We start from the raw sequence: 27,776 nt of genomic DNA, 5'->3' as shown, positions 1-27,776 counted from the left end.
TCAAGGAAGGTTCAATCCATTGTATATAAATAGGAGTCTGCTTCTGAATCATACGAAAAGCAACAGGTTTGTTAATGCATTGTCATTCAGGTCATTGTTGGAAAATCAACATGTGCTCAAACCCTAATAGTTCTAGAATATAGCAGAACTAATGAAGATCAAGTGAGAAAAATAAAAAGAAAAAGAAAAGTCACGGACCCACAGTTTATCCTTTAAATTGCCATTCTCTACGGCACATGGGGCAATGTGGTTGAGGTGTCTGAGAGTTCACCCATTTCAATATGCAGTGAAGATGGAATGCGTGGTTGCATGCACCCCAAACTGCAAAAACAGGAAATTTATAAGTTGAAAACAATGGGAAAACAGAAAATATCAGTTTACTCTTGTTTGAATGCACCGTGAAAACTCATTGATAAATGGTAATTGTGAAACCACCAATTACTCCAAAAGCTTAAGCTGTTGGAGAAGATGTTATTTAATCTTTTATACTTTAACACTCCCCCTCACATGTGGCCCGCCCCTCTTTTTAGGGTTGGCCTACACATCGCACATGTGGTCCCCATGTTTTGGGTCGGCCATTACATGTGGATTTTAAATATCAAGGAGTTTTGAACCCAGGACCTTTGCTCTGATACCATGTGAAACAACCAATTACTCTAAAAGCTTAAGCTGTTGGAGAAGATGTTATTTAACCTTTTATACTTTAATAGTAATGATGATAATCATATGCAGCAAGCACATACAAGTAACGGATTATTTTTTTGAATGGTAGCATAAATACAGAAAATAATAAGAATAACAATTGGATATGGCAGAAAGGACATTCTTCACAAAGAAAACCTAGTACTGGTCCATGGAAGATGACAAAAATACCAAATCTGGGTTGCTAAAGAATATTGTGCTAGAAAATTAGAAGCTCATTTGTGCATTGTAAATGATTTGCCAAGATGAAACCGAGACTTACAAACAGCAACCAAAACCGGTTATCTTCCAAGGAATATGAAGGAGAAGGAAAATGTTGGCTTGTAATCATCTTTATTAATATTAAGCGTTATCTTTTTCGGAAGAAAAAAATGAACAATGTGGAAAATCAAGCTAATATGTGAAGCATATTTTCAAGTTTTAGTAACTCAATTGAGCCACCTAGCCTGGGCACAGAAAAGTTACTTGCCTGTTAAGGCTTTGATATAGCCACCCTGACCAAATCCAACTCAAAGAAGTCTCAAACCATGCCATAAGTCAAGAGTATGGGTTTTCAAACCTCAGATACTTCAAGCTAGTTAATACTTTTTTAGGAGACATAAAATCATGAGCATTGTTTGGAAACCAAACAAGTCAACTTGACTGACCGACATGTCAGGGCAAAAATACAAGTTAATGTCTCGATGACTAGGGGGAAAGAACTAGCCATTCGGAAAAAAAATAGGGGCAAAGAACTAAGTAACTACCAGTCTCCTACATGTTCTAGTGGTAGAGGCAATAAGTACTCTGTTGACATGAGGTGTAGGGTTCAAGACTGGTACGGGAAGAGATGAAAGCCCTTCAAAAAAAAGAACTAAGTAACTAAATACCCTTTATCAATTGTCCCACGACACGGTCAGTTCAAAAAAGGACCATAAATTTTTAGGAAGGTAATTTCATTCTCATCTATGAACAATCTGATTCTTTTTCAAGCACATCGAAAGCAAGATATGCCTAGTCTAATCTTCCACTCAAGTCATTCCTCGGTTACATAAAGCAGGGACGAGACATGGAAAGCAACAATTCTAAAGGTTAAAAAAAGAAAAACAAAAGCCAGGAAGCTGAAGAGATTGTTCTAAAAAACTAAATGCTATCACCACTTGTTTGTACCAAAAAATAGATAAATACAACTCTCCAGTCTTAAATCTTTCCATTAGTCAGGAGTCAGATTGGGAAGTGATAACTCCCAAGATAATCAGGGTGTGGATAAAAGTTGGAGTTTAATCATACCTAGAGTCAAAATAACCACATATTACCAAAAGAAAAAAAAAATTGGTTGTGTGAAAAGTTAAATTGATGGAATTGTAATAACAGCCAGTGTTGGGAGAGAGCAGAGGTTCTAGAGCAACAATAAGCCCTATCCTGGACACCCATACCTGCATAAACTGGCTTACTACACTCACAGCATATGCTACGTTAGATCGAGTAAGAGACGAATATCAACTTAACAACCACCCTTTGGTTGCCTGTCCACATTCACTGTTTCACCATCTTTATCACCCAATTTGTGATTCTGTGACATAGGAGTATCTTATGGTTTACACCCAAATTTCCCTACTTCTTTGAGTAAGCCCAGAACATAGGATTCTGGGCTGTACCTTACTTTGATCATGTTTTGACCATATATATTTTTGTATTGTCTCTCTCTAGTTTTGGTTATGAAGATTTATTGAATTATTTGTGTGATTGTTGAAAACTATTACAATTTTCCATTGGTTAATTCCTTAATAGTTTACTTGCAACATAATCACTACGAAGCCCAAATAGCATAATATAACCAAGAAACATCCAAATGTTTGGTTAGGGGCACAATGTGAGCTTATGTGACCATGCACCACTAAAAGTATAATTTGAGTGGATCTACCTACAATAGATCATGAAAAGACATTTTAACCTAAACACCACATCACTCAACTCTTACTCTACTCTACAAATTGTCCCATGTAAAAAGTACCAATAATCGAAGAACAATTCAAAATACAAATAAGTTGGAGAAAGGAAAAACAAATAACATAGCTTCATCAAAAGTGACAGTGTGCAAGGTCAAGAACATTAGGTAACGACATCAGTGGTTTCTCAAAGAGAGATAGCGCACCACATGCTGTCATAAAACCTACCTGTAGAGTGCAATGCAGGGACAGATGTTATAGGGCTACGAATGGAAGATCATAGTAACGCACATCTTGGTCAGCACTCAGCATCAGAGATCAAGTTATAGTATGAACTATGAGGGTTGGGAGTTTATTCTTTGGTAACTCCAATATGAAAGGCTTTTAAATTCTAAAGTTTCAACTATAACCACTAAAGCTTAAATAAATGTATGAACAGCAATGGATTACATATCACATTTAAATGAAGTGCTGATTTTGATGAAAAAGGTAAACAAAAAACACAAGCCTGTACTACAAGGCAAGAGATGCTGTGTAAACTTACTCAAAGGGCAATCATCGCCTGGGAATTTACAATCAGTACAGCAACCATCAAAGGCCATCCTACAGATCCCACATGTTTCGTCTTGCGCATCCCATGTCCACGAAGCTACAGCATGCCACCTGTAATTGAAAAAAGAAAAAAGAAAATTTAGAAAGGAGAAAAAAGAACAAGATAATGAACCAGCGATGGGATAGCATGATCACTAGCTCCAAGAGAACTCTGAATTCAATTACATAAGTACAAGTAAAAAATATTAGAATGTTAAGTAGCATTGCACATTGTGTGGCTTACAAAGTTTTGTTGTTCAAATTCTATTGGAGAACCATAAGAAATTTTGGATTAAAATAAAAAACGTGTGTGTGTGTGTGTGTGTTTGTGTGTGTGTGTGTGTGTGTGTGTGTGTGTGAGAGAGAGAGAGAGAGAGAGAGAGAGAGAGAGTACATACTCTGTTGAAAAGCCACCCAGTATTGCATAAAATAATTGGGTTAAGAGAAAGCAGGCAAGGGTGAATAGAAATCAACAACGGTTTGAGCATTCAAAGTTCAGAGCATCAGAAATCAATCAAAAGGATACGGAGTATTTTAACCTTCATTCTTGCACCTGCAAAAATAAAAATAAAAAATGATTTCTCATGCATAAAAGTTAAAACAGCTAATTCCCACCACACACGAGAACATATATTACATAATTTACATGACTAAGAGATGCATGCATAAACATATTTATACATTACTTGAAAGTTGAAACATCTTACATTCACAGGGAAGAAAAAGAAATGAAAAACAGCTAATAGAAAACTAAAAATTTTAACCTTTATTTAATGCCAGTGAAGAACCCCCAAAACAAACTTCTCAGAATCATTTCATTTCCCTTCGCCAAAAAATGAATAAATTTTTTAAGAAAATCTGATTGGTAGGTCTTATCTCCCTTCATTTCCTATCATGAAAAAAACAAGAAAAAAATATCGTCATTCTGCTATGGAGTGAGAAACTTTGATAATCAAAATCGCGCCTGCATAGGGTTTCTAGCGGGATATAATTATAAACCTTTGTTTTGATTCGTTTTGAAATCCCACCCCCTCACTTTGGTGTTGCGCATTTATCCTACATACATTTAGCAGTGCCGCTATGGAGACCGAAGGTGGAACCGGTAGGGGAACCGAACAAGTCCCCACATGCCACATGGCAAGTGAGGGGTAGTTTTGCCATTTCAAGGGATAAAAAGCCAACAAATCAAAAGTCACAAGATTGCTAACTTGGGAATAAGCTATTAGTTCGGTTCCATTATCGGTCCTCTCTACTCGGTCTCCATATCGTCATTCTTTCTTTTCTCGATTTAGTCAGGGATATGATATCAGCACAAACAATCAAACATGTACTGATATTACACTAGTTCATCTTGTCTTTTTTCGGGTTGAGGGTTTCACAACCCGACCAGAGTGAAACCCGACATTTTTTATAATTTTTTATTTTTTTAAGCTTAAAAACTCAGTTCGGGTCAGGTCGGGTGGAACCTCGTCGGGTTGGAAATCGGGTCGGGTCAGGTTCAGGTTCGAAAAGGGGTTCCTCGTAGGGTTGCAACTCGATTCGGGCAAGTCGGGTTTTCTAAAACCCTACCCTACCCGAGAAACTATCTCGGGTTGGGTTGGGTTTTTTTTTGGGAAAACCCAGGATTCTTAAACCCGGCCCTACCCGAGGTAGTTTCTCGGGCCGGGCGTGGTTTTTTCATATCATCGCCTTTTTTATGACGGTAGTTCACTTAAAGTCTTAAACCCAGCCCTACAAAGACATCAATTCAATAATTTTTTTAAGAAAATATCACAAAGGTAGCAACTAGAGAACCTACAACAAACCCCACAAAAGAGCCTGGACCACAAGCAACCTTAACAATTGTAGAAGTCAGTAATGAACAGGTACGCCAAGCAGATATGGCAGTTTGAATATGGCTCAATGCAATAGTATCATCTCAATCATATCAATCAAATACCTCGTGAGTGTGGCACATGCAAAAATAGCCACAACCAGCACAAATATAAGAGACACACCCTATCATGATCTGATGTATAAAATTCGAACAAAAAATTTATACAAGGTGATTGACTATCTAGCTGTAGGTGAATCTTCAAATATTCAAAGTGCTAGATTATGGCAGATGAGTGAGCAGAGGCATACAAAAAGTTAGAAATAGGTGTCCAAATTATCACCCAAAAACCTATCGCACTGACCACCAAATCCCTGTTTCTCTTCGCTAATAAAACCACCATTGATTCAAAAAAAAAAAAAGGATGAAGGAACTCAAACTTCTACTGTCCCTCTACAAAGCTTGCATCAATGGCTATGCCATCCAATTAAAAAAATACAGTCAAAACCTTTCACGTGTATAATGAAAACCATTCCAAAACATGAAATTCCCAATAAAAGATGAAAACTCGTAGCAAAAACCATCATGGGTATGTCTAAATTCCCCAAGAAACTATGAAATTGGGAAAATAGAAACATGAAATCTCACCTTTGTCCTTGTATTTGCTGTAAAGTTCAGTCAATTGGGTGTAATTGCATTCCGCAAACCCACTATTTCAGTTCAACAAATACACATGCCAAAAAGAAAAAAAAGGTTAAAACAAATAACTTAATATTAGGGCAAAAAAAACAGCAAAGGAAAAAGGGAAAGAGATTCATACCATTAACAATGAGAAGAACCTTCCCCCTATAAATCCCTAAATCAACATCCTTCCCATTACTATCCTGTACGAAAAAAAAAACCGTAGAATTATGAGAAAAACAGATACCCAGAAGATGGTTGTTGGAATTAGGGTTTGGGGAGATTAATAAAACCTTGACGGTGAAATGACATTGCGATAAAATTTCTAGGATTTTTCAGCTTCGACGACTCTGGTTCTCACCATAATCTGACTTCGGAAGCCCTTATAGGCTTTTGGGGTTGTATCCTCTAAACTAATTACATAGATTTGGTAAATCTCAGCCAAAATTACAGAAATCCTATTAAAAAAAAAAAAAAAAATTGGTTAATCTGAGATATCTTTCGGACTAGGGTTTACACAATCAAAACCAAAAACTACAGAAACCCTATTCAAAACAAAAAAATAAAGAAACCCTATTCAAAACAATAAATACAGGAGCCCTATTCCAAACGAAAAATAGTTCGAAAATTGAAGAACCTAACCATTTCAATTTCTGATAAAAGAAAGAAAACCATTAAAATCCTATATATTACAAAACCCTAACCAAAAAATTCGAAAGTGGAAACGGAGGAAGACTCACTTGTGTTCTCTCGCTTGTAAAACCATAGGTTTGGGTCTCTCTCTCTCTCTCTCTCTAGAAATGAGGAGCGGAAAAAGAAACCCTAGAAATTTGCTCGGTTGTTTTGAGGAACAGGGACTCGACTGTCTTTCATTTTTGTTTCAAAAGGAGTCGCGGGGCAAGAAAAATAAATAATTCATAAAACAAGATGTGTCAAAAATATTTATAAAAAAAAAGGGAGGGAATGCACTCATAAAAAGATGTAGGTGGAACAAAAGAACACTTTGAAAAAAAAAGAAAAAAAAAAGAAAGAAAGAATACCTTTGAAAAAAAGAAAAAAAAAAAGGAAGTGATATTTACGCCCCTTCTCATCACCCAGGACACCCAACATCAGTGTATCAATGACAAAATGGGGCCTAATGTACTTGATGTCAGAAAAATCTAGTGGCTTTGATTGCAAAAATCTGGTGATAAAAGGGACGTAGATATCATCCCCCCCTCCCCCCCCCCCCCCCAAAAAAAAAAAAAACACACGAATAAAGCAAGGTTCAGAAAATTTAGAGAAAAATAATTTCATCAAGGCTCTGTTCACTTGTTTTCCCAGGAATCTGACGTGGCATTAGGAAAAGAAATCTAGGGAATCTGTGCAGGAAAAAGTCTTCCTAGACTGTTCGCTTGCGCTGGAAAAGGTTTCTAGGGAAACTGCTTGCCCTTCTTTTTGCACTAATTTTTCAAGGAAACGAAATCCGTGTGTTTTTTGTCGGAAATGAAAGGGTGGGAAAATGGGTTTTTCCATGTCATTTTTTACTTTTTTTGCAAATATTCCACATGTGTAATTCTATTTTTCCTGAAAAGCAAGTGAACACCAGGATTCTGTCCTTGATCAAGGTCTTGTCAGGAAAAAAAATAAGCTGTTTTCCAGGGATTTGCTTTCCAGGGAACGCAAGTGAACAGAGCCCAAAGGAAAACTCCAAACCCTCCCTGTTTGGATTGTGGGAAAGACTTTTGTGATAGAAAGCTTTTTCCTAACTTTTTTTTATGCTTCCATAACTCAGATGAAAATGATGTGGATGTAGATGATTTAGGGGGATAACATGATAAATTGTAAGTCCTTCGAATTTAAAGTCAAGGGCTGGTTATCTTCTTGGGAGTAGCAGATGTGGCATATGACATTCTAAAACAATAGTCGCCCTAGTTTCTCCAAGCTCGTGCCTAAATATCACAACGGCAAATGAATAAACTTACTCCGCTTGATGCTCGTCGTGCTAAATATAAAGTAAAAAATAATAAGTACCGTGAAGCACACATAAATGTAGGAATAATAAAACAGTAATGAAATGTCCACATTGTTTGAGCTTACAAAGTGATAATTCGCGAATAAGACTAAATGCATGATGATTAAATATAAATAAATTTTAGGAGTATCCTCTGACTACATAAAATTATTTACATTTAATCCCATACACAAATGGCTTTGAAGTTAAATGAAAATAATCTTATTTGCAGATAAGGACTAATATTAGTGTCATCACATAAGACCTTTAATCTCAATTGCAAGATGGCATTATTCAGTTATAATCTACTCTATAGAGGGTGTGCCCCAAAAATCTACACCATAGGATGATCCTAACCATTTCATTTGTTGAGGTTTAAAATGGACGGCGCAGTAAAAACAAGTAGATTCTTTTGGCACAACATCAGTCCGACAAATTAATGGTTTGGATAACCGAAAAAAATGTGGACCCCACTGGTTTTTCTTTTACCATGGCCACCCACGTATAATTTGTAGCTTGTCTCTTTCCTCTCAGCCTTTTGATGTCTGAGCAAATGTTAGGGGTGCAATTCGTGTCGATTTTTGGGAATTCGGGTTGAGATTTTACCTGAAAATCGGGTCGGGTTGATTCCTATTCATTTTTTAGTAAAAGCTCAACCCAACCCGACCCAAGTTGCATCCCTAGCACCATGCCATGCACGTTGGAAGTTATTAAGATCGAAATAAGATTGATAGTTGATTAAAGAACAAAACCATTGAGCATTGATATGAATTTTAGCCTTGGGTAGGGACCATGAAAAAGACAAAAAAGGCCTTCGTCCTCCTTTAACTTGGGACAGCCACCTCGGTATCTATGGCTGCAAAGACTATGGGTTTTAATCGTATAAATCCTATAATTTGGTTTTTCATATATTAGTAACCATATAATCGTATATTGGGAGAGATTTTCGTTAGTTAGATTCTACACATAGAGAAATCTTAGGAGGGTTTGTAGGCTTTTTGGAAGCGAGACGTATTTTAGGGGGGTTTGTAGACTCTTTGGAATCGAATTTGCCTATTTTAATGCCACTTAGGAGCAAACGCTGGATGGGGACTGTCCATGTCAGCATTGATGGGGTATGAAAAACAACAACTAATTAGCTGTCGACACGTGGCCCCAGGAGGGTCCACCACAAATCCAGTGTCGGCCCAGGGGCAATCCGGTAATTACCTAAGAGTAGGTAAACCTAAACCAGCAAAAGGGCCGACACCTGTCTTGGGATAGGTAATCCAACCACCCCAGGTCTCCCTCTATAAAAGGTCCCTCAAGGCTCAAAGCGAAGGGTAATAACTTCTAAGCTACCACTCTTAAAATTTGGTTCTGCACTCCTGCTCGTACTGACTTGAGTGTCGAAGGGCCCGTCCGGAGCAATGACTCCGGGTTGGTCTTCTGACATCGTTTGCTCTTGTGCAGGGCTCAGCTCCTTTACTTCAGTTCCTCGGGTCCTCCAGCCAGCTCTTACGTCACTGCCGTATCTGTTACCGATTTTAGGCATAACAGATTGGCGCCATCCGTGGGACTCCGAACTAAAAGCTGTTCGAATCCCCTATACAAAATGGCAGGGCGGAAGAGTGCTCGGGTACCAACTGCACGAACTACCCGAGCTGTAGTACATCGTGGGGTTCGAAGTGACTGAATCGCCTCGCAGGTAGTAGCTCCCTCTGCAACAGCAGAGCAGAGCCCGGCTCATTCAGAACACCTCAATCCCACTCCCACTCCGGATCAAGTGCAAGCTCTCTTCCAACAGATGATTGCTCTTGTCGATCAATACCAACATTTGATCCAAGCGCCTCCCCAGCATCCCCCAGAGGCCCCACGACCTGTACAGGATAGGTCGAGTGCCCACAGGGAAGAGCCAGCGCGCCCTAGTGGAAACCGAACCCACCACTCCACAAGGCGAATCCATCATTCCAGAACCAGGCAGGCCCATACAGAACTTCGCCACCGCCAGAGGTCACGATCTCGCTTCGCTCAGAAGTGTGGACCCAGATCCGAGGACGGTGAGGGAACGGGTCCCTAACACCCTCTAGATCTCCACAACGTGAAGGAGAGCTCTACCAAGGAACTCTCGAAACGGATGCCACCCTCACAGCATAGCATGAGTGGCGATATAAAAAGAAAGAGATACATCCTGATCCGGAGCCAGGGCTCGAAACCAAGATATATCTAAAAATAACTCAGAGTCGCCATCCATGGATATGCCATGGAACCCTAAAATCAAATCCTCTGTGCAATGGATAACCAGAAATATATATGGGTTCGTGCCTGGTTACGAATAGAGAAGGTCTGAGAGCACCCCCAATTCGTCCGAGTGCAAGCAGTTGGTCTCTTATGCCATTTTTATTAACTCCAAAGAAGTTTGGGTGAAAATCATGTGAAATGGGAACAATCCTCAGGAGTCGTCTACCTAAGCATGCATTTCCTGAAGATAAAGATAATAAGCACATATAAAATAAAATGAAAGATGTGTCACCTAAGCATAGCTAGGTTATGAGTGACATGCCTAATGGGTCTAAGTTCTGAAGTGCAAACACATGCAAGCTATAGCTAAAGGTATAGGATCAGTACAAGAAAGTAAGAAAATACATCAAAACATACGATGACTACACAACAAATCCTAAGACTCTAAATTATTAGCCCGAGTCATCGGATGGTCTAGTATTTATCTAAAGAAGTCTACGTATCCCCGCCTCCACGAGAATCAAGGCAACGTAGTTCTTCGCACCTATTCTAAGCTATGATGCCTAAGACAACTAGCCCTCTATCCTAGACTCGATCTAAAAAACCAGACTAGTTATTAAAGCTTCTTGTACGATTATTTAAATTCCAGTGAATTTTGGATTTTAGGACACCCTATATGCCCTAACTAAATGCAGATTAGCCCTAAGCTAATGCAGGTGGTTCCTACAACTTATGTGTAACTAGGCTGTATTTCCTAAGGAAAACTAAAGGTGGACTAGCGTATCATACTCTAGTCATCACTCGGCGATGTGGATCGCCGATTGATCGGACAGAGGCGCTCCTATAACTCTAGGACAGACCCCTAACTCTAAAACAAGCACATAACAAACAAACAAACAAACAACCTATCAAAAGAAACTCCTAACTCTGAAACTCTCTATCTAGGAGAAACTCCTAACTCTAGAGGAAGATCTTTTGAAAACAAGGTTTTAAAGGTTGCCTATTCAAAAGATTTAAAAAAAATGTTATTTACAAAAGTTTGGCTGGACTTGGGATATAATTCCCAAGCTGCACTACGTACCTCGAAAGAGGACCAAGCCAACGTAGTTCGAAAATCGAACTCTCCTAACTAAAACCTAACACTCCAAAAGATATAAGGTTTTTAATGTTTTGAAATGTTTTTGATATTTTTAAAGTTTTCAAATGTTTTTGAATTTTAAGGTATTCAATGTTTTTTGGATTTTAAAACTTTTTCAATATTTTTTGGATTTTGAATTTATGATATTTTTGGGTCTTTTAAAATGTTTTAAGTATTCTTGGATTTTTAAATGCTTTCACCCTTTGGTCAAAGACCTAAGGGAAAAACACAAAGCAACTCCTTAGGGCCAAACCCTAGGGCCAACAGGGGAAACCCCTAAACCAGGTAAACTAACTATCAAAGATGACGAAAGAATTTAAGACCTCTAAAGGCAAAGCTCTAATGAGACTAGGCAAGTCTCTAGCACAAAGAGTGACAACAACACTAAGGAGAAACTCCTAAAAACAACTAAAGGAAAGGGAGAAATGAGTCAAAGACTGTGGGACCCGATCCCGCGAGAGGGGGTGGGGCGCGAGCCGCCACGACTTCTCTTGGTCTCTCGTACCCACCCGATTGGCGTGTGCATTTTAATGTTGATTTGAATTAATCTTTCCTGTGAACTTGGGATCACTAAGGCAATCCGAATTCCACACGAAAGAGACTGACAGAGTCGCCACCTAGATATGGGATCTAGGACCCGTAATTAACCAGAAATCTAGACTCGCTACCTGGTTACGAGAATGGAAGGTATGGGGAGTTATCCGCCACATGCACCATTCCTGCCCGATAATCGGTCTTCGATTCCAAAAGCTAATTCTTTTAAATTTATTTTAAATGGCTCATTCAACTCTATGTTAATGTGCGAACTAAGTGACATGCATCCTATGATCTAATTTTAATGTGAATCCTAGATGTGTATCTTGATTTATTAATTTGTCTGGATTCATTCTAAGTGAAAGTTCTCCTAGAATTCTAATTTCATGGAAAATCCTAAGTGATTTGATTAAGCATTTACAAGAAAATTAATATACAAAACACCACAATTTGTTTGTGGTGCCGACTCGCGGGTGGTATGTCATTAGACATCCAAGCTGCCTACGTACCCAAGCCTCACTGGGATCAGAGTCGACGTAGTTCGGTGCACCTAAGCTAAGCTACTTATGCCTAACTCAACTAGGACACCGACTTAGACGGATTTGACTGTTTCAACAGTTTTAAAAGTAGTTATTTAATTCAAGTTGAGGATTTTATTATCTTAGGATTTCATCTAAGATGCTATATGATTCTTATCTAAATGCAAATTGTTCCTTAGACTAATGCAGGTTTGCCTACATCCTAGTTTACTAGGCTTGTCTTAAGGAAAGATTGGGTGACTAGTGTAACTAGACCTATGGCACGGCTGCTATTCATAGCAAGCGTCCGTGATGAGGCTGGACTCCTAACTCTAGGACTCCCTAAAACCTAGGACTCGGCACGACACCAGCGTTCCTAAATTGGGCTCTAATGGTTCTTAGATTGGAAACCATAATCCAATGGTTCCGGAAGACTCAAGATGAATTGATTTCAGTTCTGGGAGTTAACAAATTTCAGATTTTGAGGATTTTCAGTTTCTGGACATTTAAGGAATACCAACGGTTCTAGGGTTCGCCAATTTCGGCCTAGAATGGCATTGTTAGGATTCAATTACAGTTCACCAAAACAAACAAACTATAATAACCGGTAAAAATATATATATAGAAAATGGGTAGAATACATATATTAAAAGTTACCAATAACCACTATGTCAATAGTCACTATGCAAGATTTCTATTTATAATTACTATTCAAAACTACTATTCACAGTAGGACCCGCTAAGTACTATTCATACATCAGTGGGCCCCACACCAGCGGGTCCCACATCAGCGGGATCCACACAAGCGGGTCCCACATCAGCGGGACCCAACGCAGCGGGAACCGTCAATAATTGGAAACGAAATAATAATTAAATATTCCACCGACGAAAATAATACTTAAATAATATAAATCATCGCGGTCAAAAAACAATAATTTAATAATATTAATCACCGACAAAAATAATAATTTAATAATATTAATCGACGAAAATAATAATTTAATAATATTAATCATCCTAGTACTGTTCACGCAACCTTTACTATGTACGAAAATAAAAATTTCATCCTATTACTATTCAAACAGCTGTTACTATTCTCGATAATTTAATAATCAACTTCGAACACCAACGACAAAAAGATAAAAATAAATAAATAAATAAACATAAAAATAAATAAATGGATGGGATATTTGAGATACCTGGGCGAAGAACAGATGGCGGACAACGAAATGGGGAGATAGGGCCTCTAGGTGAAGCAGGGTTGATCGGAGAATGTCAGGAAAGTGGAGCTCGAGCTCTCCTATGGTGGAACTCCCCGCCGAATCCGAGAGCAGAACAATTCTGAAAATATCGCCTATGTGTGATCCGCTTATGCTCTCCTCTTCTTCTTCTTTTTTTCTTTTTTTTTTCTTTTATTCTTTTTCTTCTCTGCTGGATGGAGGGAGAGTATGAGAGATAGGGAGATGGTATAAGATGGTCGAGGAACGATGAGATGGCTGTGGTCGGATGTATGGAGGGAGGGAGATGAGCGCGAGAGAGATGAGAGGGATGGAGAGAGAGATATGTAGAGAGTGTGGGAAGATGAAAGAAACAGAGAGGTCGTGGGAGTGACAGAGAGATACAGAAAAGTAGAGAGCTAGAGAGAGAGAGAGAGAGAGAGAGAGAGAGAGAGAGGCCGAATGTGAGGAACAAAGGGTAGGGAGGAACGTAAAAAAAATAAAAATAAAAATGAGAGGTCGCTGCTGTTTGGGATGGGGCGTGGGTAATAGAGTGAGAGATGGGGAAAGCAGAGAGAGCACCGAGGAAGACCTGAGCGTGAGAGAATGCTCCGGGTAGAGGTCTCTCCCTCAAGGATCAGAGAGTCCCCTTTTTATAGAGCCGATCCTCCTTTCTTTATTCTTTTTTTTTTTTTTTTTTAATATCAGATCTCCGTATTCCCCGCCAATTATCAAGAATTTTTCTTCCTTTTGTGGGCCACCTCCACTATAAAAAAATTGCCGATCTTACGTGAGAATGCCAATGTTGAATTTTTCTTCCTTTTGTGGGCCACCTCCACTATAGAAAATTGCCGAACTTACGTGAGAATGCCGATATTCCTCCACCGCAGTTCTTTTTTTTGTTTTTTTTAATGCCAATATTCCTCCATTTCAACTCTTTTCTTCTTTTTTTAATCTTAAATATCATTCCCATTTCAACTCTTTTTTTTTTTTAATCTTAAATATCATTCCCATTTCAACTCCCCTCTTCCTTCTTTGACCATTGCTTGGGAATACTTCCCACGCGAGAAGCACGCCCTTTTTTTTTTTTTTTAATAAATAAAGAATCTTTCTTCACTGTGCGTTTCCACTATCATGATCTAAACTGTCCATTTAATGGGGCCACCCGACAATCTTAACTGCTCAAATATGGGGCTGCGATGAATTGATTGACCGCACCTTAACCTCTTCTATAAGATGATCCTAGCTATTCAATTGATGGGCCGCAACGAGAATGGGTCGCCAAAATCATTTCCATTGAGTGATCCAATCCGCCCACTTAGTGGGCTGCAATACAAATGGGTGGGGCCCACAAATCATTTCCTTAGTTTGATCTGAACTGCTCAACTTGATGGTCATCTATAAGCCTTAGATCGAAGAAGGTTTATCATTTATTTTCATTGAAACAATATGCGGGCCCCTTGATTGATCCAAATTTAAACAAATGCTCAATGCGGGCCCACTGACAGGTCCAAACTCTCCCTTGCTCGGATTCTTCTGAATAACCCATCTCAATACTTAGCGGAAAAATGCGAACCTGGCGGAAATGATTGAAAAGATCAAGAAAGCATGAGAGACGGACACAGGAATGGAAAACACTAGAAAACACTAGAACCCGACAACGACACACTAACTTCTTTGTTGATTAAAGTGGGGAAAAATGGGGTGTCTACAGATGCCCCTCTTTGGTAGAGACGACGTAGTCATCGAATACCAAAGTCAAAATGACAGAACCATTTTGCGTAGCTTTAATCAACAAATGACTCCCTAAACACCATGCAACCTAATATAATGCAAGACCCTAGATGAAATCCTAGAACTTGAACATATATCAAAAATCTTTTATTCTAAACCACTGGAGGACTTGATTATCAGAGGATTAGAGGCTTAAGGGCTTGATAACTGGAGAACTGAATAATCGGAAGACTGGAGAAGTAGAAAATTTAGGGACTGGATATTTACAGAGCTAAAAATTTGGAGAACTGGATGATTAAGAGACTCAATAGTCAGATAACCGGAGAATCAAAGAACTGAGAAGTTAAGGAGCCAGTTCACTGGGAATTGTAGAATTTGATTACTGGAAACCTGGAGAGTCAAAAATTGATAATTGGTGAACTGGGGATTAGATTGGATTGACATTTTGATTGATTCAATTGGGATTGGAATTTGATCACTGGATGTTAGGACGGGAAACTGGAGACTAGAATCTTAATCTAAATATTGGGAACCGGAACTCGAGAACGAAGACATACCGGATACTAGAATTAGAGTATTGAAACACTGGATTTTCGGACGCTTGAACTGGATGTTGGAATTTTGGAATACTGGATACTGGAACTGGAATTGGAATTTTGGAATACTGGATACTGGAACTGTAACTGGAATTGGAATTTTGGAATACTGGATACTGGAACTGGAACTGGAATTGGAATTTTGGAATACTGGATACTTGGAACTGGAACTGGAATTTTTGGAAAGGAATGCCTCGGGGGACTTTGGAAAGGAATGCCTTGGGAAGGCGGTTGAATACAGCTTGTCTGCGAAATTGGCCTGTCTGCGAAATTGACCTGTCTGCGAATGAGACGCGGCCAGCGAGACTGAGGGTCAGTGTGGGAATCAATAACGACTGGCCTTGATGGCCGGACGAAAATAGCTTGTCTGCGAAATTGGCATGTCTGCTAAATTGACCTGTCTGCGAAATTGACCTGTCTGCGAATGAGACGCGGCCAGCGAGACTGAGGGTCAGCGAGACGGGAATCAAAGGAAAATTTGATTTGTCTGCGAGATTGACCTGTCTGCGAAATTGACCTGTCTGCGAATGAGACGCGGCCAGCGAGACTGAGGGTCAGCGAGACGGGAATCAAAGGAAAATTTGATTTGTCTGCGAGATTGACCTGTCTGCGAAATTGACCTGTCTGCGAATGAGACGCGGCCAGCGAGACTGAGGGTCAGCGAGACGGGAATCAAAGGAAAATTTGATTTGTCTGCGAGATTGACCTGTCTGCGAAATTGACCTGTCTGCGAATGAGACGCGGCCAGCGAGACTGAGGGTCAGCGAGACGGGAATCAAAGAAAAATTTGATTTGTCTGCGAGATTGACCTGTCTGCGAAATTGACCTGTCTGCGAATGAGACGCGGCCAGCGAGACTGAGGGTCAGTGAGACGGGAATCAAAGGAAAATTTGATTTGTCTGCGAGATTGACCTGTCTGCGAAATTGACCTGTCTGCGAATGAGACGCGGCCAGCGAGACTGAGGGTCAGCGAGACGGGAATCAAAGGAAAATTTGATTTGTCTGCGAGATTGACCTGTCTGCGAAATTGACCTGTCTGCGAATGAGACGCGGCCAACGAGACTGAGGGTCAGCGAGACGGGAATCAAAGAAAAATTTGATTTGTCTGCGAGATTGACCTGTCTGCGAAATTGACCTGTCTGCGAATGAGACGCGGCCAGCGAGACTGAGGGTCAGTGAGACGGGAATCAAAGAAGACTGGCCTTGATGGCCGGACGAAAATAGCTTGTCTGCGAAATTGGCCTGTCTGCGAAATTGACCTGTCTGCGAATGAGACGCGGCCAGCGAGACTGAGGGTCAGCGAGACGGGAGCTAAGGAAAATTTGATTTGTCTGCGAGATTGACCTGTCTGCGAAATTGACCTGTCTGCGAATGAGACGCGGCCAGCGAGACTGAGGGTCAGCGAGACGGGAATCAAAGGAAAATTTGATTTGTGTAGATTCGAATTGAGAATAGGATTTCGACTGATTCCATTGGGGATTGATTGATCATCTCTTGCCGAGAAAATGGGAGTGTGAGTTCCTTGCTGAGGACTTGACTCACATGATTTGCTGGGATTTTGGGTATTGACCCTTTTTGAAAGAATTGGATTCTGCTGGGAGTTGAATGCTTTGAGCAGTTGACAACGGACTCTCTGAGAGGTAGATGTTAGACTCCCTTGGGGAACTGGTTTTGCTGGGAGTTTAGAGGTTTGGCTCGAGATGTGCTTGTAACCCTCTGATCTCAACTTGCTGGAGACATTGGCACTGATTGCCTTGTGTGCTTGACATCTTTTATGACGCAAGTCATAAAAGATGCCCCTAGTGTACTAGTGCTTTCATGACGAGAGTCTTAGGGAGGTAAAACAATGGCGGTTGAAGAAAATATGCTTCTTTCTGTGAAGGCTTGAAGTTGCAGGTTTTTTTTTTTTTTTTTTTTTTTTTTTTTTTTTTTTTTTTTTTTTTTTTGAATTTTGGATTTTTTTTTTTTTTTTTTTGAATCGTAAACACTGGACTTCTTCCTCAAAACAGTAATGCCTCAAGAATTTAATTACGACCCCTAAGATTGCTTAGCTTCAATGCCCCCAGTTTTGAGGATATCACTTGAATTTGCTTGAACTGCAGTTGATCTTCAGTCTTGATACCGGCTGTAGCCTTCTTATACTGATTCTCTTACCATGACCAAGTCACCTCTTCAGGGTTTTTAACTTGGCGGACCGCGCTAGCCTTAACTTTTGCCTGAACCACCTTTCTAGGTTTTCGATCCAGCAGGCTATCCCCTTAGCTTTTGCCTAAGCCGCCCTTTCGAGTTTTCAACTTAGCAGGGGAATGATCTTAAATTTTGCCTAGACCGCCCTTTCAGATTTTCAGTCTAGCAGATCTTCAAACTCCGTTCTTTTTCTTATTCATCATCATTTCATTTTTTTTTATTGTGTCTCAGGACCTAGCTCATTAGTTCTGAACACCAGAAGGACTTTTATAGGTAGGATAGGGCTTTTCAAAGAATGGCTTAAGGCTCAACAAAGATTTCGACCAAACCTGTGAACAGGTCGCCTACATATCCCAAGGTAGGAATCAGGTCGTGTGTAGTTCAGGGCGAATGCCCCTAGTTTGAAGATAAATTGTTTGAAGGTTAATTGATTTTTCCTTTTTTTTTTTTTGTTCTTTCTGGAATGATTGACTTCTCTTCTGTTGGAACTTGTCCCTCTTCTTTTTTTCTGAAACGATTGAATTTCTTTTCTTTTTTTCTTTGAATCGACCGAACTCGGTTTAACCGAGCTGCCTACGTACCCCAGTGTAGGGATCAGGTCTCGCGTAGTTCGGGGCGGATGCCCCTAGTTTGATGGGTTTTCAAGAAAATTTGATTCAGGCTCGAAGGGTTTGCAAACCGGTATTCTTTTGACGTTGGGTTCTGATTTTGGGATTTATTCGGCCAAAGGAGGCCTTCCGATGTTCAAATTGGGAATCGATCTAGGTTACTAGGGTCCCTCTGGTACTGATTATTTATTTATTTTTTCTTTTCTTTTTTTTCACAGAATTTGACGGCATTTCCAGGTAAGAGATAATGGATCTTTTTCTTCCAAGATTCTAATACGTGCTTTTGACTTTCATAGAGCGAAACTTGTTCTTTGACATCCTCCATCTATGGATTCGTACTCTCGATATCTGATGATCACTTTTCATTGTTTGCTCTTGAACTTTTCATCTTGAATTTGTTGGCTTTTTGTTATGAATTTGAGAACCAAGGTCATTGATTGGAAATATGAAAGTTGTTTCCACTCTATGCCCCTTGTATAGCATATATCTTCTCACTTTCTTCATTTTCTTTGAGCTTTCCATCTATGTCTTGCCCCTGGTATCGGTTGTAGCTTTTCTAGACAATCTTCTTATTCTTGAAATAATTTTATCAATTCTTCACACTCTTTAGAGGGTAATGTATTTTCAATCGGCATTCACTGAATCAAAGTTTCAGTGCCAGTGTTTATCATTTCAATTTCATCTTTGAAAGGTTGGGATTGGCGCTCCTCCTCTCGTTCAAGTAATTGCTGTGACTCAAGTGGAGTTTCGTCAATTTTGTCCTCATTTGAAGAGGGAGTCTTATTTTAAGATCAGAAGCACACTTAAGAACAGACACAAGTGAACTTTTTGGAACTGACTGAAATTTTATTTAAAGAAAAGCTATTACATCAGACGACCTATCCTGAACATGCTCAGGATTCACAACTCTAAATAAGAAAGGGAAACAGAAGATAACTTGCCTGCACTAGGCATTGACCTTTAACTGTAAGACCGGACTCAACAATTATACTGACCATGATGACTGACTCAACATAAAATAGTAAGTGACTAAAACTTTAACTGCTGCAACTGTTTGGCGTTGAAGGCTCGGTGAAGGCTGGTTCGTTCTGAACATCATCATGGCTGATACTTTCAATTTTGGACAATGATGACTGATTCGCATAGGGAAATGCCCCTAGCTCAAGGATTCTGAGAGTGAACTCTGAAGGACTTAGCAAAATAATCTTGAAAAAGGTAGCCCCTAGAGGAGGAACAGACCAGGGGTACAAGCAAGATTGGATTATCTGGACCAGGCATGATCAGATCATGAGAACGCATAATCGAAAGATTGTGAGATTCTGCATCTGCCAGTTAGGGGATGGCATGAAGATACGATCGAATCGTATGACAGAAGAACGAAAGACGCACGATCAAAAGATTAGATGAGATAGCATAAGATTGCTTTTAACGGATAGATCATGAATGACTAATCCTATGAGATCTTTGGAAATGAATGTGATTTAAATCCTAACCCCAAAGGGAAAGTTTTTTAATCTTCGCACATTTTATCAGTGTTACCTGAAGGCATCAACTCTAATCCTAATCTAGCGGAGTGGAGATAGGATCTCAACTCATGACTTTGTTTGTGTACCTAGGATCGATCGTAGCCATTGGAAGATGGACTACGGCATAATCTAGACACAAATGGGTAGGATATCCTAAACTAGGCTCACACACGTGATGCACATGTGTTCGTATACTACATGCATGTGTGGGTTAATCTAGGGGTAAGGCCAAGAGTTCCCTTAGCGCGAATCCATGTTCGATATACTGTACCAGTGTCCAGCGTATCAGTACGTGAACAAGAGATCCGTTTACGCACCATAAAGGTACTAGGCTAAGGGTGGAATGCTTCTCTAGCACAGAGGCACCAGGTGATGAAATCCCAGTCAACCATGCTAGATAACACTCCGGGTTCCTAAAATAGGACGTGTGTGCATGTGAGATGCAAGAGTTTAGATGCAAGTGATGTAAGTGTGTGCAATAAGTTCGCGCAATCTATGATGCCTTCAGGTTTTGTTAAATTAAGTTCGAGTAAACTGTGATGAGAAAATAAAACGAGACAAACTAATCTAACAAGTATAGAGTTTTTATGAGCCAGTTAAATTAAATTCAAATGAATTATCTTTTGAAATTTTAATGAAGTTAGGTGGTCCCCAGCAGAGTCGCCAGACTGTGGGACCCGATCCCGCGAGAGGGGGTGGGGCGCGAGCCGCCACGACTTCTCTTGGTCTCTCGTACCCACCCGATTGGCGTGTGCATTTTAATGTTGATTTGAATTAATCTTTCCTGTGAACTTGGGATCACTAAGGCAATCCGAATTCCACACGAAAGAGACTGACAGAGTCGCCACCTAGATATGGGATCTAGGACCCGTAATTAACCAGAAATCTAGACTCGCTACCTGGTTACGAGAATGGAAGGTATGGGGAGTTATCCGCCACATGCACCATTCCTGCCCGATAATCGGTCTTCGATTCCAAAAGCTAATTCTTTTAAATTTATTTTAAATGGCTCATTCAACTCTATGTTAATGTGCGAACTAAGTGACATGCATCCTATGATCTAATTTTAATGTGAATCCTAGATGTGTATCTTGATTTATTAATTTGTCTGGATTCATTCTAAGTGAAAGTTCTCCTAGAATTCTAATTTCATGGAAAATCCTAAGTGATTTGATTAAGCATTTACAAGAAAATTAATATACAAAACACCACAATTTGTTTGTGGTGCCGACTCGCGGGTGGTATGTCATTAGACATCCAAGCTGCCTACGTACCCAAGCCTCACTGGGATCAGAGTCGACGTAGTTCGGTGCACCTAAGCTAAGCTACTTATGCCTAACTCAACTAGGACACCGACTTAGACGGATTTGACTGTTTCAACAGTTTTAAAAGTAGTTATTTAATTCAAGTTGAGGATTTTATTATCTTAGGATTTCATCTAAGATGCTATATGATTCTTATCTAAATGCAAATTGTTCCTTAGACTAATGCAGGTTTGCCTACATCCTAGTTTACTAGGCTTGTCTTAAGGAAAGATTGGGTGACTAGTGTAACTAGACCTATGGCACGGCTGCTATTCATAGCAAGCGTCCGTGATGAGGCTGGACTCCTAACTCTAGGACTCCCTAAAACCTAGGACTCGGCACGACACCAGCGTTCCTAAATTGGGCTCTAATGGTTCTTAGATTGGAAACCATAATCCAATGGTTCCGGAAGACTCAAGATGAATTGATTTCAGTTCTGGGAGTTAACAAATTTCAGATTTTGAGGATTTTCAGTTTCTGGACATTTAAGGAATACCAACGGTTCTAGGGTTCGCCAATTTCGGCCTAGAATGGCATTGTTAGGATTCAATTACAGTTCACCAAAACAAACAAACTATAATAACCGGTAAAAATATATATATAGAAAATGGGTAGAATACATATATTAAAAGTTACCAATAACCACTATGTCAATAGTCACTATGCAAGATTTCTATTTATAATTACTATTCAAAACTACTATTCACAGTAGGACCCGCTAAGTACTATTCATACATCAGTGGGCCCCACACCAGCGGGTCCCACATCAGCGGGATCCACACAAGCGGGTCCCACATCAGCGGGACCCAACGCAGCGGGAACCGTCAATAATTGGAAACGAAATAATAATTAAATATTCCACCGACGAAAATAATACTTAAATAATATAAATCATCGCGGTCAAAAAACAATAATTTAATAATATTAATCACCGACAAAAATAATAATTTAATAATATTAATCGACGAAAATAATAATTTAATAATATTAATCATCCTAGTACTGTTCACGCAACCTTTACTATGTACGAAAATAAAAATTTCATCCTATTACTATTCAAACAGCTGTTACTATTCTCGACAATTTAATAATCAACTTCGAACACCAACGACAAAAAGATAAAAATAAATAAATAAATAAACATAAAAATAAATAAATGGATGGGATATTTGAGATACCTGGGCGAAGAACAGATGGCGGACAACGAAATGGGGAGATAGGGCCTCTAGGTGAAGCAGGGTTGATCGGAGAATGTCAGGAAAGTGGAGCTCGAGCTCTCCTATGGTGGAACTCCCCGCCGAATCCGAGAGCAGAACAATTCTGAAAATATCGCCTATGTGTGATCCGCTTATGCTCTCCTCTTCTTCTTCTTTTTTTCTTTTTTTTTTCTTTTATTCTTTTTCTTCTCTGCTGGATGGAGGGAGAGTATGAGAGATAGGGAGATGGTATAAGATGGTCGAGGAACGATGAGATGGCTGTGGTCGGATGTATGGAGGGAGGGAGATGAGCGCGAGAGAGATGAGAGGGATGGAGAGAGAGATATGTAGAGAGTGTGGGAAGATGAAAGAAACAGAGAGGTCGTGGGAGTGACAGAGAGATACAGAAAAGTAGAGAGCTAGAGAGAGAGAGAGAGAGAGAGAGAGAGAGAGAGAGAGGCCGAATGTGAGGAACAAAGGGTAGGGAGGAACGTAAAAAAAATAAAAATAAAAATGAGAGGTCGCTGCTGTTTGGGATGGGGCGTGGGTAATAGAGTGAGAGATGGGGAAAGCAGAGAGAGCACCGAGGAAGACCTGAGCGTGAGAGAATGCTCCGGGTAGAGGTCTCTCCCTCAAGGATCAGAGAGTCCCCTTTTTATAGAGCCGATCCTCCTTTCTTTATTCTTTTTTTTTTTTTTTTTTAATATCAGATCTCCGTATTCCCCGCCAATTATCAAGAATTTTTCTTCCTTTTGTGGGCCACCTCCACTATAAAAAAATTGCCGATCTTACGTGAGAATGCCAATGTTGAATTTTTCTTCCTTTTGTGGGCCACCTCCACTATAGAAAATTGCCGAACTTACGTGAGAATGCCGATATTCCTCCACCGCAGTTCTTTTTTTTGTTTTTTTTAATGCCAATATTCCTCCATTTCAACTCTTTTCTTCTTTTTTTAATCTTAAATATCATTCCCATTTCAACTCTTTTTTTTTTTTAATCTTAAATATCATTCCCATTTCAACTCCCCTCTTCCTTCTTTGACCATTGCTTGGGAATACTTCCCACGCGAGAAGCACGCCCTTTTTTTTTTTTTTTAATAAATAAAGAATCTTTCTTCACTGTGCGTTTCCACTATCATGATCTAAACTGTCCATTTAATGGGGCCACCCGACAATCTTAACTGCTCAAATATGGGGCTGCGATGAATTGATTGACCGCACCTTAACCTCTTCTATAAGATGATCCTAGCTATTCAATTGATGGGCCGCAACGAGAATGGGTCGCCAAAATCATTTCCATTGAGTGATCCAATCCGCCCACTTAGTGGGCTGCAATACAAATGGGTGGGGCCCACAAATCATTTCCTTAGTTTGATCTGAACTGCTCAACTTGATGGTCATCTATAAGCCTTAGATCGAAGAAGGTTTATCATTTATTTTCATTGAAACAATATGCGGGCCCCTTGATTGATCCAAATTTAAACAAATGCTCAATGCGGGCCCACTGACAGGTCCAAACTCTCCCTTGCTCGGATTCTTCTGAATAACCCATCTCAATACTTAGCGGAAAAATGCGAACCTGGCGGAAATGATTGAAAAGATCAAGAAAGCATGAGAGACGGACACAGGAATGGAAAACACTAGAAAACACTAGAACCCGACAACGACACACTAACTTCTTTGTTGATTAAAGTGGGGAAAAATGGGGTGTCTACAAAGACCCTCTAATACCGCTCCTAAAAGGACAGATGAGTCAATGACTCTCTAATAACACCGTCCAAAGGACGAGCGAGCCACAGACTCTCTAATAAAAGAACACTAAAGAAGAGAAAATGAGCCAGAGGCTCTCTAATACTACAACTTAAAAGAGGAAAGAGTCAAAGGCTCTCTAAAAGGAGCCGCTCTAATATAAGGCTGGGTAAGCCTTCTAAAAATGGAAACCCTCTAAATGAGACAAAGCTTGTCTCCAAATAGGGGCTCTATAAATGAGGCAAGGCATGCCTCCTATGGGTATACTCCCTACCAAACTAAAGTGACCTCCCTAAGGGTAGGTCCAAAATGAGGCTTGTCTCCAAAAGAGAACTACCTCAATGAGACAGAGTGTGTCTCCTAGCACGGAACTCGCTAATAAGACCACAATGGTCTCCTAAATGAGGAAGAGAAACCACCACTTAAAGGTTTCTAAAAGACTAGAGAAGTCTCTGAATAAAAGAGGGGAAGCTCTACTAAGACTGAGCAAGTCCCCTAAGGATGGGCTTGGGCTATCGCCTTCATCGCCCTCCAATCTATCTCTGCTCCTTGATTCCTAAGCTAATTTTCAAATGCATAATATACTAACTTCAAAAGAATGTTAACATCACCAAAGTGCACATTCCTTGATAAACAAGGAGAATGCAAAAATGTAAACAAGCTCATATTACTATGCAACTATCACAACACAGATATATTAGTTGGCAAAAAATTATCAGCAGATTTAAGGAGCAACCTGAAAACAATGCAAGTAGATAGTGCTATGACATATGTGAATATTAAATAACTAAGCTATCTCACTTGATTTTACTAATATAATTCCAAAGTCAGGCAAAGGAAACACATTTCATTATCATTGGCCTTCATGAGATCAAACAAATTCAATGAAATGTACTCATTGTATTCTAAAAAAAACCTGTCTTATGTGAGCAAGTTTATGCAAATGACGAGGAATATTCAACATTAACAATAATTAGAAAGGAGTAATATTGTTCTCATATCATCAATTTTGTCACAGTTGTACTAGAGGCCATCACAGAGAACATATTTTACAAAATAAAATATATCATCCTAATACATGGGATTCACATATTCTCCATCAAACAAAGCTAAAGTAAAATAATGCATACATCATACTAATACAAATGGCAGAGAACTTTTGGAATAAATTAACTTGTGTACTATGAAGACCAAAGAAAGTAACCATCGGATTTTTAGAGGGTTAATCTAATGATGACTCAAGTTAAAGACCAGTTGGAAATGTTCGTATGAATACATGAAGTAAAGAAAAGCCAACATTTCTAAAATTCCAACCTGACAGGATCATATTCTTAGCAACTTTTCTAATTATCACATCACAAACTTAAACCCAAATAAAAGTAAAGATCATGAATTACAGTACAACTGCTATTCCAGCTTCAAAACCTACTGTTCATGAAAATGATGAGGTTCCAATGCAACTAAATGACAAACAACAACTACCATTTTTATCAGCTTCGTTGGGACATTGAATTAAATTTCTTTAACCCACCTGAATTAGAGCTTTGCTCATCCAAATTGATGTCAACACCAAATTAAAGAATCTACAAAATTCTGCCCATCTCCACTGACCATATAGATTCTACTCTCTATTTCATAGCTGACATTTTCATGAGCTAGAAAAAGAACTCCACAAAGCTTTGTATGACCATCATATCATTAAAAACGAATTTCAAAGCTTGAATCGAAAATAACTTGTTCGAGCTTTGAAAAATTGTTGAGAACTGAAGAGAGAGCAAACTTTCAAAATCACAATCAAACGAATCTGATTGCCCAAGCTTTTCACAGCTTCTCAAACGCAGAACAATCTGAGCCATAATACTCAGATCTGAGGTAAATGAACATAGATCTAGAATCTGCTAAGGAAAAACAAACAAATCCTACATAATTTGCTTAGATCTGAGGATTTTCAATGAATAGAAATGCTCAATCCTAAAAGGCCTTGATCTGAGATGGAATAATAGATCTACGGTTTGGATCTGGGTATTAAGGTTTAGATCTAAGTTTTGATAATAAAGGAAAGGAGAATAACAACAACTGCACTAGAAAAAGGAGAAAATAATGAGATTGAAAAGAAAATCCCACCGGAAATCGACCAGAATATGATAGATTTGATCGGAGAAGACGATCGGAGTAGAGAAAAGGTTTCAGTTAAAATTTAAGGCTTAGATCTAGAGTTTTTTCAAACCGGAGAGAGGCCAAGGAAAGGAGAAAATAACCTATGAAGCCTAATTTCACCGGAGCTATGGCAATCTGGCCGAAGAAGGAGAAACTTGATCGGAAAGTATGGGTTTCTCCCTCTCCCTCTCCGCGAAAATGAGAAATTTCTTTCTTCTCTCTAAAAATCTGTATCGAAAAGAAGAAGAAAAGAAATGAGATCTTAGATCTGAGATTTCAATCTAGCAACGATCGGCCGGAGCTTGGAGGTTCTCGATGGGGATTTGGGTTTATTGAAGGTGGAGGAAACCGGAAGAAGAAGAAGAAGGAAATCGAAGCTCGGCCGGAGGCTTGCCGGAGCTAGGTCGAAGAAGACGATCGGAGGAAAAAGGGAAACCCAAATATCTCTCTCTCTCTCTCTCTCTCTCTAATTTTCACAAGAACATGAACAGTGATCTCTCTTTTTTTTTTGATTTTTTTGTTTATATATAAAAAAACATGTTGATATTTGCACCCCCACTTGATGAGGCGCGCAGAAATTGATGAGGCGCGCCCGCCATTTTTGTCCTATTCGGCTTGGGCGCGCTCATCACAGGCTAACTCACCCCCCTTCTCACTCGGACATTCCCTTCCACAGATAATTCACCCTCCTTTTGGCCTGCATGGTGCTCACTCTCCTAGCTCGTTCACTGAGCATACGCGCTTGGATCTCGACGAAATTTTACGGAGACTTATGGGAGGCCTTAAACTACCCCAGGGTTCAATTTGGGACTCCAACTCATTGATTTGACGAGGCTTCGCACAAGCAACGCGAACCCTGGGTCCGGTCAAAATGGGGTGTCTACAAGAAGCACCAAGCCAAGAAAGACCAAGCGCCGCGGGAAAAATCCCGGCATCATCGAAGGAGTCCTGAAAGTCACTCCGGCTCCGCCGCGAGCCCCTCAGTAGAGAAAAATAAGTCGTTGGGCCGAGCAGACCGGAGGGCTGACCCAATGTTACGGAGGATAGAAGAGATAGACCACCGTATAGAAGAGCTGGCAAAGGATCAAGGCCGGCCTGCTGTGAAGACGTACTCAAGTAAACCTCTGTTCACCGATAATGTTATGAACGCGCCAGCACCCAGAGGGTTCAAAATGCCGATGGTTCCGCTATATGATAGAACCACCGACCCTGTGGACCACCTAGAAATGTTCAGGACTATGATGCTCCTCCACGGCGCCTCTGACGGATTCCTCTGCAGAGCATTCTCGACCATACTGAGGGGCGCGGCCCGGGACTGGTAAACAAGGATCAAGCCAAACTCCATCAGCAACTTTGAAGACTTTGGGGATGATCTGGTTCGCCAT

At 39.9% G+C, this 27,776-nt stretch overlaps 1 protein-coding gene across 1 annotated transcript; it reads right to left on the bottom strand.

The window, feature by feature from the left end:
- LOC143878873 (anaphase-promoting complex subunit 11-like) lies at positions 1-27,776 on the bottom strand. Its single transcript, XM_077381085.1, has 6 exons — positions 27,657-27,776; positions 5,855-5,918; positions 3,761-3,774; positions 3,620-3,648; positions 3,175-3,293; positions 1-321 (listed from the first exon to the last, which is right to left on the bottom strand). Exons 1-6 carry the CDS (start codon positions 27,774-27,776, stop codon positions 206-208), a joined length of 462 nt encoding a protein of 153 aa, XP_077237200.1. The 3' UTR covers positions 1-205.

Source organism: Tasmannia lanceolata, unplaced genomic scaffold (assembly GCF_043159265.1).
Source record: "Tasmannia lanceolata isolate RefF3 unplaced genomic scaffold, GAP_Taslan_0.1 ptg000006l, whole genome shotgun sequence".
NCBI lineage: Eukaryota > Viridiplantae > Streptophyta > Magnoliopsida > Canellales > Winteraceae > Tasmannia > Tasmannia lanceolata.
Note: the sequence above shows the minus strand (reverse complement) of the source record. Positions and strands in the feature narration are given on the sequence as shown.

Coding starts and splice junctions, on each gene's coding strand:
- LOC143878873 (XM_077381085.1), bottom strand. CDS start 27,776: ATGGCGAACCAGATCATCCCCAAAGTCTTCAAAGTTGCTGATGGAGTT. Junction 5,919..27,656: donor AATGCTCTGCAGAGGAATCC/GTCAGAGGCGCC, acceptor TTTTTCGTACAG/GATAGTAATGGGAAGGATGT. Junction 322..3,174: donor AGGCGATGATTGCCCTTTGA/GTAAGTTTACAC, acceptor CTGTTTTTGCAG/TTTGGGGTGCATGCAACCAC.